General features: G+C 33.9%; 1 protein-coding gene across 1 annotated transcript in view; it reads left to right on the forward strand.

The window, feature by feature from the left end:
- The window catches only part of LOC107556285 (partitioning defective 3 homolog B-like), a 94824-nt gene that overhangs the window by 3896 nt on the left and 72134 nt on the right, over positions 1–18794 (forward strand). Inside the window, exons 4-5 of the mRNA XM_016239355.1 lie at positions 9471–9656; positions 12695–12868. Coding sequence (XP_016094841.1) covers positions 9471–9656; positions 12695–12868 — 360 coding nt within the window. The remainder of the gene's footprint in view (positions 1–9470; positions 9657–12694; positions 12869–18794) is intronic.

An 18794-nucleotide genomic window follows, 5' to 3' on the forward strand; every position in this document is an offset into this window, starting at 1 on the left:
ATATATATATATATATATATTAGGGCTGTCAGTTTAATGCATTAACTTAATTAATTAGTTATAAAAAATAACGCGATTAAAATATGTTAACGCAGTTAATGCACTGGCCCCACCCCCAGATCTGTACATCGTCTTACATTTCATATAGTTGGCTGTTGACAAATATGATGCAGGGCAACAACTCCATAAAGTATGTTGCAGTTATGCCCTAAAATTCAAGATACTGGTGCAAAAATGCCCTTGTATGTGTTTTTGTCTCATTTTTATATCGAGCAGGGAGAGCAGTAGGCTATTACACGAGTGCTGATTTTGTCCCGAATATCACAAGTTTAAATGTGATTTTATACAACAGTTCAGTAAATAAGAAGTTGATATTGTGTTATATTTTAAACACAATATTATGTGGTTTTGCTCAATTTTGCAAATAATATATTACCTTTAAAGCCATAGCAGAATTGTTGTGCATCTCCGAGCAGCACAGCGGTGTTTAGTTTCTGAATGAATCTGCGCTTTGAACGAATCGTGTGAATCAATGATTCAAAGGCCCATTCATAAACAGCCCATTTACTTAATTCCTGAATGAATCAGCCGTTTGAACGAATCAAATGAATTACATTTACCGCCACCTGCTGGCAGATTTAGTTTCTTATTTAGAGTATCATTTAATAATAATAATAATAATAATAAAAACATTAAAGGGATAGTTCACTCAACATTTTTTAAATTCTGTCATCATTTACTCTCCCGTCCCTCATATTGTTTCAAACCTTTCTTTTGTGGAACATAAAAGAAGGTATTTTCAAAGACTATAGAATACCATTAAAGGGACTTTGGTATTTTTAAGACTGTTGGTAACGAAGCTGTTTTGGTTACCAATGACCAGTGTTGGGGAAAGTTACTTTTAAAAGTAATGCATTACAATATTGTGTTACTTCCTAATTGCGTTCAGCTGTTTTTATTAATTTTGAGGAAAACTAAATCTGATTTGAGTGAAATGAATGAATGCTTGTTCACATTTATTCTAGAACTAAAGTAACATCTTACTCCCGATTTCTCTCAACAAGGGGACAGGAGAGCTTTCAATCAATAAATGGGGAAAAAAGTAACTGGCGTTACTTATTTGAAAAAGTAACTCAGATATTTTCTTATAAATTAAAAAGTAATGTGTTACTTTACTAGTTACTTGGAAAAAAAGTAATCTGATTACGTAACTTGCGTTACTTGTAATGCGTTACCCCCAACACTGCCAATGACTTTCATTGTATGAACAAGAAATACTGAGATGTTTCTCTAATTATCTTCTTTTATGTTCCATAGTTTGTTAGGCCGTTGTAGCCTAAATGTTTGTGTAATATTTTTTTTTGTTGAATCAAATAAAATGTTTCTAAAGCTACAATTTGTAATCTCTACTTGATACTTTCTCATTTAACACAAAAATATCTTTAAATAATCGTTTGTGGGTAATTTCACAGTCAAATTTATTTTGCGATTAATTAGATTAATTAATCGAAACATCATGTAATTAATTAGATTAAAAGTTTTAATCGACTGACAGCTCTAGTAATTATATTTATTATTCTTATCTAAATGTATAGTATATTGATAGAAATGTTTTTGATCAATGAGTTAAAAATGATTGCTGAAATGTGACCTAAACAAAATCTTAAATATTTCTTTCTCACATTGTCATAATGACAAAAAACACTCTTTGGTAAGTTTGGTATTACCATTTTTGGTATTATGTGTAAACTTAAATAGACTTGGTCTTTTTCCTAATCACCAAATAAAAAGGACAATGGTGACACCAGAATAGAAATATTCATGATTCTGCTTAGCTGAAAATACAGAATTATGTTAGACACACATGCTCTGTTACAGACTACATACATTTCAAAATAATGCAATACATTTTTTCAAAAATATTGTCACTTACTTAAAAAAAATAAAATACATGTTTATGGCAGTGCATGATTGTACAGTAAACTAATGTAGAACCTATTTGAATTTACTGGTAAAATTAGATACTGTATATATAGTGGTTCTTTTTTTATTAAATTAAATTGTATTAAGTTATTATAATTTTTATAATATTATTATAATGTAATGAACACTCTACATTTTGAAAACTGATTAAAAAAAATGAAATTCCTAATATTAATTCCAATAATTCTGTTTTATTAAATTCAAATTCTATTAAAACAACAAAAACAGCAAAAAAAATGTGCACGGCTGCCAGGTTGTGAATATAATGTAAAATGCAGACCAAAACTGTGTTACGAGAGTGGGCAATGTAGATGTTGGCAAGCTCATATGGTATCCCAAATTGTAACCTACCCACCACCTCGTTATGAGCCAGATAATCTTTTGTACTAAGACTAAGATCAAAATATATGGATGTAAATATTTATTTATTTATAATTATTTGTAACTGGTCACATACTATTTTTTTTATTTATTAATAGTACCTCAAACTACTCCTTTTCCAATCATTTAGACTTTTAAAAAAAACAAAAAAAACAACGGATAATAAAATTGGCCAAGAAGTCTCATACTGTAGACATGGCTATTCAGACAACCTTACAAAACCCCACCAGTGCCCTCCTTAACATTGAAAGTGTCGAATCAGCGTGTGACAGGAAGTTGTGCACACGACATGGCGGTTTAACAGGAAGCCTCGGGCCAACGCTGGTCCATCTCCTCTCCCAGATGTTACACGCGGTGGGTGTTGATCGCTGACCCTTTTCAAAGCATCTCTATTTTTCTTCTAAACATCAGACCCTCATTAGCAACCAAACAATGAGTAAAACCGCTATTGTGGCGCCCCTGGATCCCGCATCACAGGAAGAAAGACCACATCCCTTCATTGTGTCTCTGTCTATCCTCAGTTCATTTGCACTGTAGTGTCTGCTCATCAAAGGCCTTGGGTTTAGACGGGTCACCTACACACACGTGTACGTGCCTGTGTTATGTGACTGCTGCCAAGCAATTCATAATCGTTATTACAAACAGTCATTTCTCCCATGCATTACTTCCTCAATGAGGTTTTTGATGGCTAAGATTGTACATATCAGGCCAGAACTTCTCTATTAATCAAATTCCCTAGAGCCTTCTATATAATATTATCATTGCTATTTTATTTTATAATAATATATATTGAATTTGAAAAATAAATGCAAGTAGTATTATATCTCATTTTTATAATATATTAATTATTATTATTTATTTATTTTTATTACTTAAAACATTGTGTGTTACATTGCAAAATTAAAACTCGTGCATGGTTAAATTTGGGGTTTATTTATGGATTTAGCTGCTTTGTACTTTGTTAAATCTTTGCTGTCCCAGATCTGTTCAAGAAGAGCAGCTGTATGTCATTGACACTGACTATTATTGGACCATTAATTCTCGTTAGGCACAAAAAAAACGTCATAAAGAGCTGCACTGCAGTATCTATTCACAGAGAAAAACCTCCTCCATTTTTCCACCCTATTCAAATTCAAAGTGGGTTAGCTGTGCCACTGCTTAGCCAGGGTAAATTACGGCAGAAATGCGACGGCAGGCAAAAGGAAAAATGACACACTCGAGAGAAATATTTTTCAGAGAATGGAAGAGTATGAACAGATATAATGACAGTGTTGAGTAGATTTCACCATCTGCCTTTTTAGAGGATATGAGTGTGAGTGTGTGTGTGTGTGTGTGTGTGTGTGTATTTATATTTCATTCCAACTAACGAATGTATCCAAACCTGAAATACTCTCCATAAACACCCACCTTCATACAGTATTCGTCAGTTTCTTTTACCACCCACTGTCAGCACAAAATATACCATCTTAATTCCCAAAGAGCAGATTTGGCTAATGATCAGCCATTAGCAAAAATAAAACATCTTTTATAAGAGTCTGCTAGAATCCAGCAGATCTTTGGACAGGAAACTAGCTTGTTAGCTTGCACCATAAATGTCCATCCTGTTAGCAGCTACATGGTGTCCTTCTGTGTGATGGATCAGTCTGCGTGATTCGTGTTTAGAGATCGTTGACAGAGTTAAAGTCTTGTTTTTCTGACTGAAGCCCTTTGGGATCTGGTCACGGTGACTGGACATCCTGGATGTGTGAAAGTTGGTGTCGCCGAAACGTCCGGCCCTGCTGGAAAATCCAGCTAAAACCATCTTATGGTGTTTAGCTGGTTTCTAACTGGCACAGGATGGTCCTTAACTGGTTCAAGCTGGTCTAGATCATTGATCGGCCACTTGAAGTACTTGAAAGAAAACCGTGACACGTGCCCAAAAAACATGGCAAATTTTATTATTATTATGATTATGATTATTATGATTATTATTTAGTGTTACTAGATTATTAGCCAATGAGGCGAACAAGGAGATAAAATAATTATTGAAATATAGATGTAAATGTGTACTAATTATACTAATAGGAATGGATATTTGTAGTAATAGCTATCAATATCAATATTAAAAGGTAATATTAATAAATGTAATTAATGCTAATACCACTTTATTGCTGTATCTGTTGATAATTATTAATTAATATTAACCAATATTATTATTAATATGTATTATCAATGTCAGTACTAATGATAAATATCAATAAACATTATTAATAATGGCATTAATAATTCATATTAATAGGCTGTAACATATAATACTAATAGTATTATTGATTTTAGTATTAGTAGCAGTTAATATTAAGTGACACTTATTTATTTATAAAAAAAAAAAATGTTATTAATATCATTACTACTTAATTAACAATTAATAAAAAAAATAGACATTGGAATATATACATTTATTTTTAAATAGATATACTGTAAGTATTTGATAAACTTCTGGTGGATTCGCGTATTTTTCTTTTGAATTATTGTGTAGAAATGAGTTTTCAATTATCAGACAAATGCAAGAATCTGTGGGCTTGTCGTGTAAATGTATATTAATGAGATTGCTTTGGCAAACTGTAAATGCCTAAATATCGCCATTGCATTAAAGATAAGCTGACTGGATTTGGCATCAATTTGTCATGTACTGTGAGGGTAAATGAATGCAGTAGGTGGAATTAATATCTGCAGCAACATAATAATTATATCTGATAGCCAGTAGCAATAAATCAGTCAAACATCAAATTAAATTGTAATGTAAGATTTTTCTTTTTTGTGCCCACTAGACATGCTTTTAGATCTTTCCAGTGTGCACAGCAAAAATGTCTTTAATATAATAATAAAATGTCTATATTTAGTGATTTTTGTGGTGTTTCACTTGACAAGGTACACTTATATTTAAGATAAATGATCTAAAGTCCACTCTTTAGTCTATCTAATATCACCAATGTAATGTGATATTCTCACAGGAAGTTTGCTGTAAAAGCCGAATATGTATTTTTGTAACCAATTTACAATCATAATGTGGACTCTGAAGGGTCTGTAGAGTTTGGTGTTTGATTCGGACAGGTTTTCTGTGAGGATGGAGGGGGTCAGACAGCACATTGCACACAGTTGTACTCACAGGAAGAGAGGTCGTTCACAGGGCTGGTGGAGCATTTAGATGTCCTTGAGATGGTCTTAATAATAATTCCTCTTCCTACACACAGGATGTGTTCTGCTTTGTCATGACCCATTTAATTATATTTGTTATTTGGGTCACGGCCACTTCTTTTTAAAAAAGCTGTGCGTAATATAAAAACTGTAGATGCTTTCATGTAATAGCAAACGGCCTTCTGACATCAATTCTAATTTAGTTCAGTATCTGGGTTAAGGTGCATTGACTTTTAGCCAGGGGCATCAAAACACATTTCCCGTGCATTATTTTTGTGTAAATGACACAAAGACTTGTGAATCACATTGCATTTTCTCGATTAGCGCGGTAAATTGATCAAAGTTTGGGTTTTGTGTTGCAGCTTTTTTCTTTGTGAATTTGGTAGGGTATTATAGGACTGCTTCCAGAATAAGAGGAAGAGGATATTTGTTGCTCAAATATTATAAAATGGAAAATGTTCAGGATAACAATGTTATGTTTCATTGCAGTATCAGTTTTGCCTGTATGGAAGCTTGTTTCCACCACTAAATAAAATTAAAAAAGGTAATTGCGACTGCTTATTCTGAATTTTTTTCCACCCAATTGCGAATTTACATCTCACAATTCTGACTTTATAATACGTAATTGTGGGTTATAAAGTCAGAATTAAGATTGAAAGAAAATAGTCTTTTTTCCCCCTCAGAATTGTACCTCGGAACTCGGAATTGTGAGTTTACATCATGAGATTCTTAGAAAAAAAACTTTTGTTTTTGACTGTGACAGAAACAGGCTTCCCTATGTAATTTTTATATAATGTCATTATTAATTAGTAATATTAATATTGATGACATTTATTGATGTTAATATTATTAGTTAATTATCTCTAATGTTAGTATGTCCCAGTAGTATAATATATTTTATCCTATATTCATATTAATTATTAGCATTGATTTTAATAATGTTTACTCCTATTAGGTATTAATTTTGATATTATTATTATTATTTGAAGAAAAATAAGAAATAATAGTAATGTTAGTTACTGTTAATATTAATTATGTATAACATTATAGTTAGTGCATATTAAGTAGTATTAATATTAATAAAAAATTATTAATATTATCAATTGATCAATATTAAATGCTCTTTATACTGAAATAATTCCTATTAGTGTAATATGTAATATCCTATTAATATTATTACTTAATAATATTATCAGTTAATAATAATGTATTAATACTTTTCAATTGACAATGATATTAATAAGTGATATTAATATGATTTAATATTGACGTTAATTGTTATTAATACAGTTGTTAATTGCTATTTCTATAATATATAACCTATTAATATTAAAGGAACACTCCACTATTTTTGAAAATAGGCTCATTTCGGTTGAGTTTTACCATTTTCCATTCAATCCATTCATCGATCTCCGGGTCTGGCGGTAGCACTTTTAGTTGTAGCTTAGCATAGATCATTGAATCTGATTAGACCGTTAGCATCTCGCTCAAAAATGACCAAAGAGTTTCTATATTTTTCCTATTTAAAACTTGACTCTTCTGTAGTTACATCGTGTACTAAGACCGACAGAAAATTAAAAGTTGTGATTTTCTAGGCTGATATGGCTAGGAACTATACTCTCATTCCGGCGTAATAATCAAGGAACTTTGCTGCCGTACCATGGGTGCAGCAGGCGCAATGATATTACGCAGCGCCTAAAAATAGTCCCCAGCTAGGTAACTTCCAACGTGACCGGCACTAAGTTTGTGTAGTTGCATATATACTGTATATTTCATATATTTCCATATCGGCCTAGAAAATCACAACTTTTAATTTTCTGTCGGTCTTAGTACACGATGTAACTACAGAAGAGTCAAGTTTTAAATAGGAAAAATATCGAAACTCTTTGGTAATTTTTTAGCGAGATGCTAACGGTCTAATCAGATTCAATGATCTATGCTAAGCTACAGCTAAAAGTGCTACCGCCAGACCCAGAGATCGGTTGAATGGATTCGAAAACGGTAAAACTCAACTGTTTAACTCTAGGGGAGTTGGAAAATGAGCCTATTTTCAAAAATAGTGGAGTGTTCCTTTAAGTATAATGTTTTGATATTAATAATGATTAATAATAATAATTGCAGTTAATATTAATGATAATTACTAACACTAATATTAAAATAGTTGCAAGTGCCCAAATATGTTTTTATTTGCATTGCCTATAGGCCTGTTTTTATCTGTCAAGTCAAAGCTGTTTATCTTTCTCCACGTATTCCTGACGCGGATTCTTTTTTTACTTTCCAGTGCCACTGACCTTTTTTGCCAGCTTTTACTCATGCACTTTAGTTAAAACAGTCTATCATATTGTGTCTGTGAGAGCATGTGAGTGTGTATTTGCCCTCAGGAGGTCTTCATGTGAAGTCTGGGCCTGGAGTGTTGATAGGACTACCAGAGCGGCATCTCAGACAATCTGATATTCTCGCTGGGACCAAAGTTTGACCTCACTTACAAACAGGCCTTTTATTGTGTGCTAAAACTGATTTGTCGTCCGCCTTAGGCCATGTACGACACATTATCATCAGTAAGAGGACACGCTAAAAGGACTACTTGAAGCTTTGCCCCATTGGCCCTCCTATTTTTCATCGTTAGCTCTTGCTTAATGCTTTTTGCCCAACTTTGTGTTCCTACAAAGTCATTTTTGTTTCTTTTACTTCCTGGCCCATTTCCACAGGAGCTTACCAACAGGCTAATGCTGTTGCTTAATGTGGTTTCCAGAACGATGTCGGTCACGTTTAGCCATCGCACTTTATTCTAGGCTATTTTGCCATGTTTTATTGATGCGATAGTGGTGAGAAGAAGGAAATGATGTGGAGAAAAGGTCAAAGACCATGGCACTGACACCCTTGGGCTCTTTGATATGATGTTTTGAAGCCAAAGCAAGCAAAGAGAGAAGTGAAATGTGTGGGTAGTTGTGAGTGTGTGTGCGTAAGTATGCTCAATAATGAGTTATTAGTCTTAAACGATGTCGTTCCCCAACCCCCATCCTCCTAAATGAATCTCTGACAAAAGCTTATTATGTTTCCTTTTGAACTGGCACGTTCTCATGATCTCACTCTTTCACGTTCAAATCAAATGACCCCCAACGTGTTTTCCTGCCTCTCCATTAGACATGCATTCATTCTGTCCTAACCCTGCTTTATATATTCATCCATCATTATTCCTTCCTCATCCACTCGGTTCATCTGGCTTTATTTGAACTGGGATCCATCTCTAAAATCTCTCTTTTTTTTTTTTTCTTTGAATGTCCTTTTGAAGTTTTTATTCATCAACAAATCCTGAAAATTGTGTTTCCACAAAAATATTAATCAGCTGTTTTCAACATCAATAATAGTAAGAAATGTTTCTTGAGCAGCAAATCTGTATATTAGAATGATTTCTGTGACACTGAAGACTCGATTAATGATGCTGAAAATTCAGCTTTGAATCAAAGGAATACATTCTATTTGAAATATATTAATATAGAAAGCAGTTATTTGAAATTGTAATAATATTTCTGTTTTTACTGTATTTTTGATCACATAAATGCAGGCTTAATAAGTGACTTCTTTCAAAAACATTTAAAAAATCTGACTGAGCCCTAAACTCTTAAAGGTAGGCTAATATTCATTCATCTCAAGATTTAGATGAAAATCACTTCATCATTATCTTATTGGAGTGTTCCAGGTTTAATACGTATTAAACTCTATCGAGCATCTGTGACATACCGTCGATTACCACTGACAATAATTTCCACTTTTCTCGTAGTTTGCAAACGCAAGCAAAAATGACATGTGCAGTAATGCAGTTGTAGGCAATGGGGTACGATGTTGAACTGGGATAAATGCTAAGATTCACATGATTTTGAATGTCAACTGAGATACAGCCCTAAGTGTGTGTGTGTGTGTGTTATTTGCAGAAAGGAGAGCCATCAGGTCTGCTGCTTTCGGAGGACGGGCGAGAGCAGCTGATGTTTGAAGTTCCTTTGAGTGACTCCGGCTCAGCTGGTCTAGGGGTCAGTCTGAAGGGTAATAAGTCCAGAGAGACCGGGGAAGACCTGGGCATCTTCATCAAGTCCATCATCCACGGCGGTGCTGCACACAAGGTAAAGAGCAGCTCATTCACCCCACGTCCATTCGTCTGAGAGCTCCAATCATGAAAGTCGCTCCAATCCTGTGTATTTCTTTACACAATGGCATACAGTTGTAATTTATGCCTGAAAACTACTAAAAACCTTTAAAATGTCTATAAATAAAAACATACATGCACTATTATAAATCTAGTATACTGTTATATGTAAATATACTGTTCATAATGCATTATTTTACCTTTAAAAATTAGTAACTAAATACATATACCATTATAAATATATAAATATAATTTTGTTCATAACACAATGATGTTTATGCAGTTCGTTAAAAAATACATAAAGAATCGTATATGTAAAAATTAACATTAGGATAATAAATGTTGTAAAATTAGTGCCATTTTTGTATTATTTATATACTATTATAGTATGTATTAATGCTTAAATTAGTTTTTTGTTGTCTATTTTCAATTGTTAATTTAATTTTAATGTAAGTTTTAGTAATTTTGTAAAGTGCTTTTGGTTTTAAATATTTTTTAGCTTTCATTTCATTGTCATTCAGTTTCTTTTTATTTCAGTATAATTTAACTAACTAAACTAAAATAAAACTAGTTTTACAACTTTGTTTTATTTTGGTTAGTTGTGACTAAATTATTTTATTTTATTTTACAAAAACAACAAGTTTTATTAGTTTTAGTTAATGATAACATCACTGGGAAACATTTTTCATATTATTTTATGTTAGCTATTACATTAACTAATTTAAGCTTATCAGTTAACATAATATGAATAAGAAATTTACTATAAAATATTGTACATAGATACAAAAATGTACATTGATAAGGCATAGTTGACGGTTGAAGTTAAAATCCAAATATTGTCAGATTAATCTGTCTGTAACTACTACTATGATTTGGAGAACCAATACAAACATACGAATATACTGTAGTATGGTAATTTTGATTCACCCAAAGTGGCCCCAAACTGAAAAAAAAGATGATTTATGAAAATGGCCTTTTTCATAGCCTATTAAGCTTTATCATTTTGGTTTGGGATATGCCGTGTCTGTTATTACAGGTTAACCTCACCTAGTGCCGCTATAGAAATATGAATGCTCCTCTTCTCTCCGCAATCAATCCAGTCAGGCAGCAGGTGTTGTGTCTGTGTGCAGATAAGAGCACATCTACTGTCTCCTATCAGCACTGTAATCAAGAGTGGGCTCACAGGTGGAGCTGTGTCTCTGGCCCCTATCAGCACTCCAGTGGAGAGTGGGCTCAGAGAGCGAGCTGCGTCACAGACCCCATCAGAGAGACGCTCAAAGAAATAGACATTTTCAAAGGCTGAGCTCTTCATTTGACTTCTGCCGTTCACCCTTATCACACTCACTCTCTCTCTCACACTTTCTGCTGCTCCTCTAACATTTACACTCCAAGATTGAGATCAAATGAGCATGAATATATAAAAAAAGCTGCATTCTAATTTCTGGAATAAATTATCGTAATACAAAGTAATGAAGAAAAACATGTCGTAGGTTATCTTTAGAGCTCTTTATGAGGTAGCGTCTTTCACAAGGCCGTCTTAGGTTGCGAGTTTCCAGACTGTCTGCTTATGTATGCATGAGCATAGTTTCTCAATAGATGGGCGCAAGTGTTTGTGTCTGTCCTGCCGGAGACCCCCTCCCGGGTCAGTATCGGTGGTCTGCGGTCAGTGACCTCGCCCAGGGGTCAGGATCATCCGCCGTGACACAGACTCTCAGGAGTCTTTAGCGGCTCCAGTGGCTTTTAGCTGCTAATCTCTTTTGTTCCTCCTCAGCTCAGTTTTATTTAGGAAACCACAGCTGTGAACCTTAATCCAATTCATTCCGGCCCGGCCCGGCCCAGCCCTTTCACGCTAATGATATGCATCCGTAATTGTGTCTGAATTCATAGTGGGATGCATTAAACATTTAACAGTGGGGCTACACTGCATAAATGTTTTTAAATCACACTATAGAGCTTTAGTGTTGGGAGTAGCTAGCTAAAAGTAGCGGTGGTCCTAACTTAACTACATGTTTCAGTGTGACAGTAATTCAGCAATTCAGATTTACCCCCCAAAATAGTGGTGGTTTATTGAAAATAAGTTCAAAAGAACAATTAATTCACAAAACAGACTAAAAGCTTTAACTTTAATGCTGTAATCATAATTGTAATCATTATTCTTATTTTATTTGTTTTAATTAATTTGTTAATTTTGTATTTATTTTTAAGTTTAGTTTTTTTTAAATGTTTAATATTTTAAATGCTGCTGTGAATATATATAATTCTATACCTTTTAATATTATAGTATAATTTTATAAAATAATACAAATTTAAGAGCTTTTTATCTGATTAATCTGCCTTTAACTATAACTGTGATATGATTTGTGTTTTTTTTACTTAGTTGTTTTTTTGTATTCCATTTTTAATTTAATTTTAAATACACCGTTGTATTTATTAGTAAATAATATATCTTATTATAGAAAACATGTAAATATTTGAATATTTTTTATGCAGTTTTGTTTTCTTGGTATTTATTTATTGATTAATTAATTTATTTGTTTGTTTATTTATTTATTTACTTTTATATTTAATTTTAAATGCAAACTGAATTAATAGGTAAAAGACACATCGTCCATTATTATAGTAAAAATTTAAGATCTTTTAATCTGATTAATGTATCTATAACTGGTTTGTAGTTTTTTAAATACTGCACTGAATCTTTAGGTAAATTATATATCTACATTCATTCTCTCGTTCTCTCTCTCACTGTCTCTTATCTAGTATTATAGTAAATATTTTAGAGCTTTTATTCCATTAATCTGTCTATAACTAGTACTATTTGGGATGCAATAATGCAAATTATAAGACTAATAAAAATGTAAGATATTTAAAATGAATTTAGCCTCTCTTTAAGGTGAGGTTTAGTCTAGCTATTAGCTAAAACTTGTTAGAAAGGCTTTTTTTCGTAGAGGTTTGCTTCCTATAATTTCTCAGTAGTTTGCACATGTAACAATGGTGTGTGTCTTCTTTTGTTTGCAGGACGGTCGCTTGCGTATCAATGACCAGCTGATAGCGGTTAATAGCGAATCGCTGCTCGGACGCTCCAACCATGAGGCCATGGAAACACTGCGGCACTCCATGTCGACTGAAGGGAACCTCAGAGGAACCATCCAGCTGGTGGTTCTGCGTGCTGTGGAGCGCTCGCCTGCTCAGGTATGCCCAGTTCCTGTACCTTACCATGTGTCCCGCTACAGACCGCTTCCCCGCAGGGCCTCTGAACCCAAGACCCTGGCCGCAGCCCACCGGTATCACCTCTATCCACATCACAGGCTCTCAGGTGACCTCTGATTGTTAGTTATTGTGCACGAGGACATGCAAACATATGCTTTGGCTAAAAGGAGGAAATGGTTTTAATGTCCTCCTGTTCTGAGATTTAAATCTAGCTTTAACGTACTATTGCTATCCTATGAGGAGAAGAGAAAAATAGGCTTGCGATTAAAAAAAATCTGTCAATAGATTACATTTTTGTCCCCAAACAGCTCATTTTCCCAAACAAAACTCTTGAAAATATTTTCAGTTATAAATTGGGATCAGTTAGATAAGTTGCCATGTGAGGCATTGCAGTATCATCAAGGACATTTGGGGAGGAGGTCCTTGAAATTTAATCATTGCAGATTAATTTTTTGACAGACTGAAGATTGTTCTTTTCCTTGTTTTTCTTTGACTTCATGAGAAAGTGCTTGTTCTTCTCTCCTGCGTCCTGCTATTGTACTAACATCATGCACATGCTTGTATTTTCACTTATTTATTAATGTCTGCTTTTCTTTTGCTTTGTTTCTGTGTTGCTTCTGTATAAGTTTTCTTTTGAAATAAAATATTTTTAAGTCTTTGCATGCACTTTGTTTTCTTTTAACCCTCTGGGCTTTTCTTCATGGATCTTTTCTGTTTATTCTGTAAAGGGCATGAGGTGTCATTCATCGCTTTCTTTCAGATTTTGAGTTTTCAAACTTTGAGATGTGCTGTATTGAATTTGTATATGCGATATGTACAATGCGTTTAAAAGTTTGGGGTCTGTAAGATTTAAAAAAATTAATAGTATTTATTTTTTAAAGAAATTTATTCTTTTATTCAGCAAGAATGCATGAAATTGATCAAAAGGGAGCACAATTTGTTTTAAAATATATTCAAATAGAAAGCAGTTATTTTAAAATGTAATAATATTTTACAGTATTACCGTTTCTGCTGTATTTTTGATCAAATAAATACAGCAATGATGAGCATAAGAGACTTCTTTCAGAAACATTTAAAAAAAAAATCTTACTGATCCCAAACTTTTGATTGGTTGTGTATATGCTACACCAGATCAAAATAATTTGAAATGAACCATATATGATATATGTCTGTATTATAACTATATATATATATATATATATATATATATATATATATTAAAGTGGATATTATGTGACCCAACATGTGACCATTAAAGTCTGGGAAGCATAACATTGCATTGTATCAGTGCATTTTGATTGAGTCTACATTCTCATAATGCAAGTTAATGCACTAAAATAATATGCAATGTAAACCTATGCATTTCCACTAAATACTTGTTTGAAACTTTCAGTGCATACAAGTTTACTCGTGAGCACTTTTCAATTTTATGACTTAGAAAATGTGGCTTGATAAAGTGTTTGTTCAGTTTGTGCTTGCATTATTGGGAAGCTTGGCCTTCTTTTACTACTGTCAGTTTCATGTCTCTGTGTTTCAGGGGGTCCGCCATGTTCACTGGGGTCCCCCTTTTGTTAATGTGGTGGTAAGTTTAAGCAGTCACCGGTTGGTGTATTAAACCCGCATGACAATATCCTTGCTAATAGAGGTGGTTTCACATGATAAAGACAGAGAGTCAGCTAAAACGATATTTTTAATTGATGATGGAGACGTTTCTAAACTCCAGTAGTCTGAACAGTGCTGATCATTTCATTTTTTGCATATTTTTCAAAATAGACTTGTTCTTTTCTATTATGGGAAGTAGTGTTAAGGCAAATTTATTGGAGAAGAGAATCAATTTCTATGAGCCAGCAGCTCAATAAAATGTCAGTTTTCAGCCAAGAGATAATAGCTGAATCTTTTTTTTTCTGCTGTGGATCCTCAGAAGTCACATGCTAAGGTTTCTGAATGTTCAGAAATAGTCAAATGCGGCTTGATTGGAGTTTAGAGTCTTTGTATCCAAGGTTAAACCGGGACGGTTCATCAAGTCCGACAGCTCCTCATCACCATCCAATGAATATGAAGACAAATAGTTATTGACTCCACCTTCAGCGTTCTGACTTTGGGTGGGTGAGCGCTGGAGTATTATGGGGGAGCATTAGCTTATCCTCAGCCCAATCTAGTGGTAGAGGGATGGTGATCGGTGCAAGCGGTAATGGCGCTCAATAGAAGGTGATATGTTGCTGAGATGCATTCTTCATTAATCACATGCAGACGGAGCGATCAATATGCCATTAATCACCCAGACAGAGTTGAGTGATAAGAGAATGAGTGGGAGGTTAGAGAATCAGAAGTGTTTGTGGACTCAACGTAATGGGTTTGTTACTCAATTCAAGACATAATACTAAAATTCTAATAATTTATTATTTTTTTTTTTTTCAACAAACTACCACTGTATCATCATTGGATACTAGTGTGATCATACACCTTGTTTGGACGTCTTGGCAGCACCATAATATTTTATGAAAGTACGATAACTAACATAGTACCAGCAAAGTATTAAAATAATAACAACAATAATATTGTAAAATATTTTAACAACTTTTCTTTTATTAATTTATTATTATTATTATTATTATAAATGTCATTTATTAACATTTTTTATAATTATATGTCATTACTGTCATTTTTAGCCAATTTAATACATGTATGCATTTAAAAGACTTTATTCCTGCTTTCACAAATTAAGGCCTTGAAAGGTCTGTAAGATTGTAAGTCATGGCATTGAATGTTGCATGCACTCAAAAAAAAACAAAAATACAATCTTCCTCAGTATTTTTGTTTTATTTTCCAATACAAATATCTAAATATCCTTAAATCAAGATACTTTTACTTGAGATGCCATATTAAGCTAATAAGTCTTGTTTTCTGAAAAATGTAACAAGATGAATCAAATGTATGCTTAAAATAAGAACAACTATCTATCAATGGGGTATGAAAACTTGTTTTCCCTTTGAATGAAGTTGATTTTTCTGAGCCCATTGGCAAATTTTTGTTCTTGTTTTAATCATAAGCACACTACATTTTGTTCAGTTTCTCATAAAACAAAACTTCTTATTACAAAGTAATGGAGATCTGTTGGAAGTTGTATTTTCACACTTTGAAGTACTGCTAAGACCAGACATTTACATTAAGAGAACATGTTGATGCATTGTTCCCTTACTTAAATTTGCTTAAAGAATGTCTTAAAACGTTTTACATTTACAGAAACCATTGAATAAAAGTAAAAAAAATAATAATTCTGAACCCAAACTCTTAAACTGCAGTGTACCTTTCATGTGAAACCACCATCTTTGTTCCTCCTTCCTGTTCTCCACCCAGTCTGCTGTCTAATCCCGTTACCTCGCTGGATCTCCTCTTGCTCTGCAAGTTAATCAGATTACACCGTGGGTTCCTTGAATAAAAGGATAATTTTGTGTTTTAATGAAAGGCAGCCCGGGGCTACCCTGAGGGTCCCTAACCTCAGCTCACCCTCACTGCTGGCCTGTGTGGAGGGGGTGGAGACGGCCGTGGCTTTAGGGTCTTGTTCTAGAGGCTGTTTTCTTGGTTCTTTGTCTTGGACTGTAGACCCAAGCTCCCTTGTGATTGTTGTCTGATTAAGACATTCAGCGCACTGCCTTTGAAGATGTCAGAGAGGTTCTGTGTGTGTGTTGTTGTAGGAGTTGTACACCTAAAATCAAGGTGATATTTCAACGAATGTGAATATGATTGTTACGAACATATTGACTGATGCAAGGAGAAATTAGACTTTGACATTGTCTTCAGATGCTAGTGTGCTGTGAGTGTTGCTATGCGGTTGCTAGGGGGTTCTGGGTGGCCACTAATGCTCTGTTATGCAGTGTCATAGTAAATGCAGTGAACTCCATTTCTGCATGTGCTGTGAGTTTAACATGCATTTGGAAATTTTTTCGTAGACAGATGATTACAGATAGATTTGTAATGAGACACGTTTCTAAACTTGCTCTCACAGAAACTTAAAAGACCTTCCAGCTGTTTTTAGCTAAAATAATATCTTCACTTGCAAGAGTTAAAGGGGTCATATGATGTTGCTAAAAAGAACATTATTTTGTGTATTTGGTGTAATGAAATGTGTTTGTGGTTTAAGGTTAAAAAAACACATTATTTTCCACATACTGTACATTATTGTTTCTCCTCTATGCCCCGCCTTTCTGAAACGCGTAGATTTTTACAAAGCTCATTTATATATATATGTGTGTATATATATAATGTAAATATTATATTTTATGTATATCTGTTATATATTTGACATACATATATAATATGCATGTGTATGTATGTATGTATGTATATGTAAATATATATGTGTGTGTGTGTATATATATGTAAATATTTGTATATGTTATATATTTTTAGATTTTAATGTTTTAAATCTTTTCTTCACTTTAATCTATTTTTATTTCAGTTTTAGTTTTTTTTTTAGTTAAATTTTTTCATCTGCTACTGCCATTTTATTTTAGTTTAACTTTATTTCAATAACCGAATTTATCTTTCTTTCTTTAAAATAGTTGTAGTTTTTGTGTTAGTTATCAATAATGACTGGTTGTACCGCGTTGCTTTGTGGGTGTTCTGGATTGTTTCTGGGAAGTTGCTATATGGTTGTTAAGATTTTGTCATTACAGTGTTGTTGCTGGGGTGTTCTGGGGGGTTGCTAGGTGGTTGTTTTTTATTATTTGTGGATGCATTTTATTGTCCACCAGGCAAAATTTGCTTTCTTTAAAGAATCACACCAAAACACATCTGAGACGTCATTGATTGAGTGTTTAAGAAATACTGCTCCATGTGTTTTGCACCAAAGATTAGTGGTCAGCGGTTTGTTCAAATCAGTGTGAGCAATAGTAATAGTGATCCATGCCTTAACAAGCCCCACTAATAAGGACGATGCAGCGGTTGAAGTCAGTGGGAGGTGAACACGTAAATCAATAATATCGACTGTTTAAATTGACTTTTCATTTTTAGTTTCCCTCCATCTGGATTCTAGCAGTTGCTGTCCCGTTCTTCTTCAAGCACCTTTTGATATTTTCCTGCCATCTCTCAATTTATGCGTGTTAGTCACATGCATACAACACGTTTACCGTTGTCAAGGCATTGATCAGAGTGAAGACAGAAAAAGTGTTGCTTAGGCTCAGCGAAGGGGGTTTTAGTCATTTTTCATGAGAAACATAATCTCTGAGGAGAAAGGGAGCCTGAGAATCAGTCCTTTGGTCCATTGATGATTCCCGTGCGTCTGGAGAGACAGCGAGCAGGAGGCAGATGACAAGAATGACGCTTCCCCATGTAAAGAGCCATCATCCCCGCTAATGACTGTGCTCCAACTGAGGCTTAACGTTGGAACAAAAGAACGAGGCTTTCATCTGTTTTTCCCCACCATGCGGAATAGTACGGTGTGAATGCATTTAAGCACACTTTGATATGGTGATATCCTAATACCTTTCATGTCCATCCAGTCAGTCTGGGCTTATTGTTGCCGCGAGTAGCGTGTTTGTGTGTGTAGCATGTGGTTTGTATGACAGTATAAAGTCTACGGTGTTCCTCCTCTGAGTTGCAGACGCCCAGACGGTGACAGCTGTAGCTTCTTTGTCTTCTGAGAAGAATCCATCAGGATGCATCATTCTGTGGCCTCACGTCTTCATATTGACGCATGTTTCCGTATCTGCCTTGAGTAGTACTGTCTGACGGAATTGCCTTTGGCTTATAAACATTTCTAACTATGTCATATGGTTGCTTTTATCCTTTTGTCATTTACAGTTGGGGTTCAACATATTTTTTCCCCCCAATGTATTCTGTTCTCTCACAGAATTTATCTTTCTTTTTTTTAGTATCTAGAGTTTTCCATCTAAAACATGCACAGTCC

This window comes from Sinocyclocheilus grahami, unplaced genomic scaffold, assembly GCF_001515645.1.
Source record: "Sinocyclocheilus grahami isolate Dianchi unplaced genomic scaffold, SAMN03320097.WGS_v1.1 scaffold563.1, whole genome shotgun sequence".
In the NCBI taxonomy this organism is placed as follows: Eukaryota; Metazoa; Chordata; class Actinopteri; order Cypriniformes; family Cyprinidae; genus Sinocyclocheilus; species Sinocyclocheilus grahami.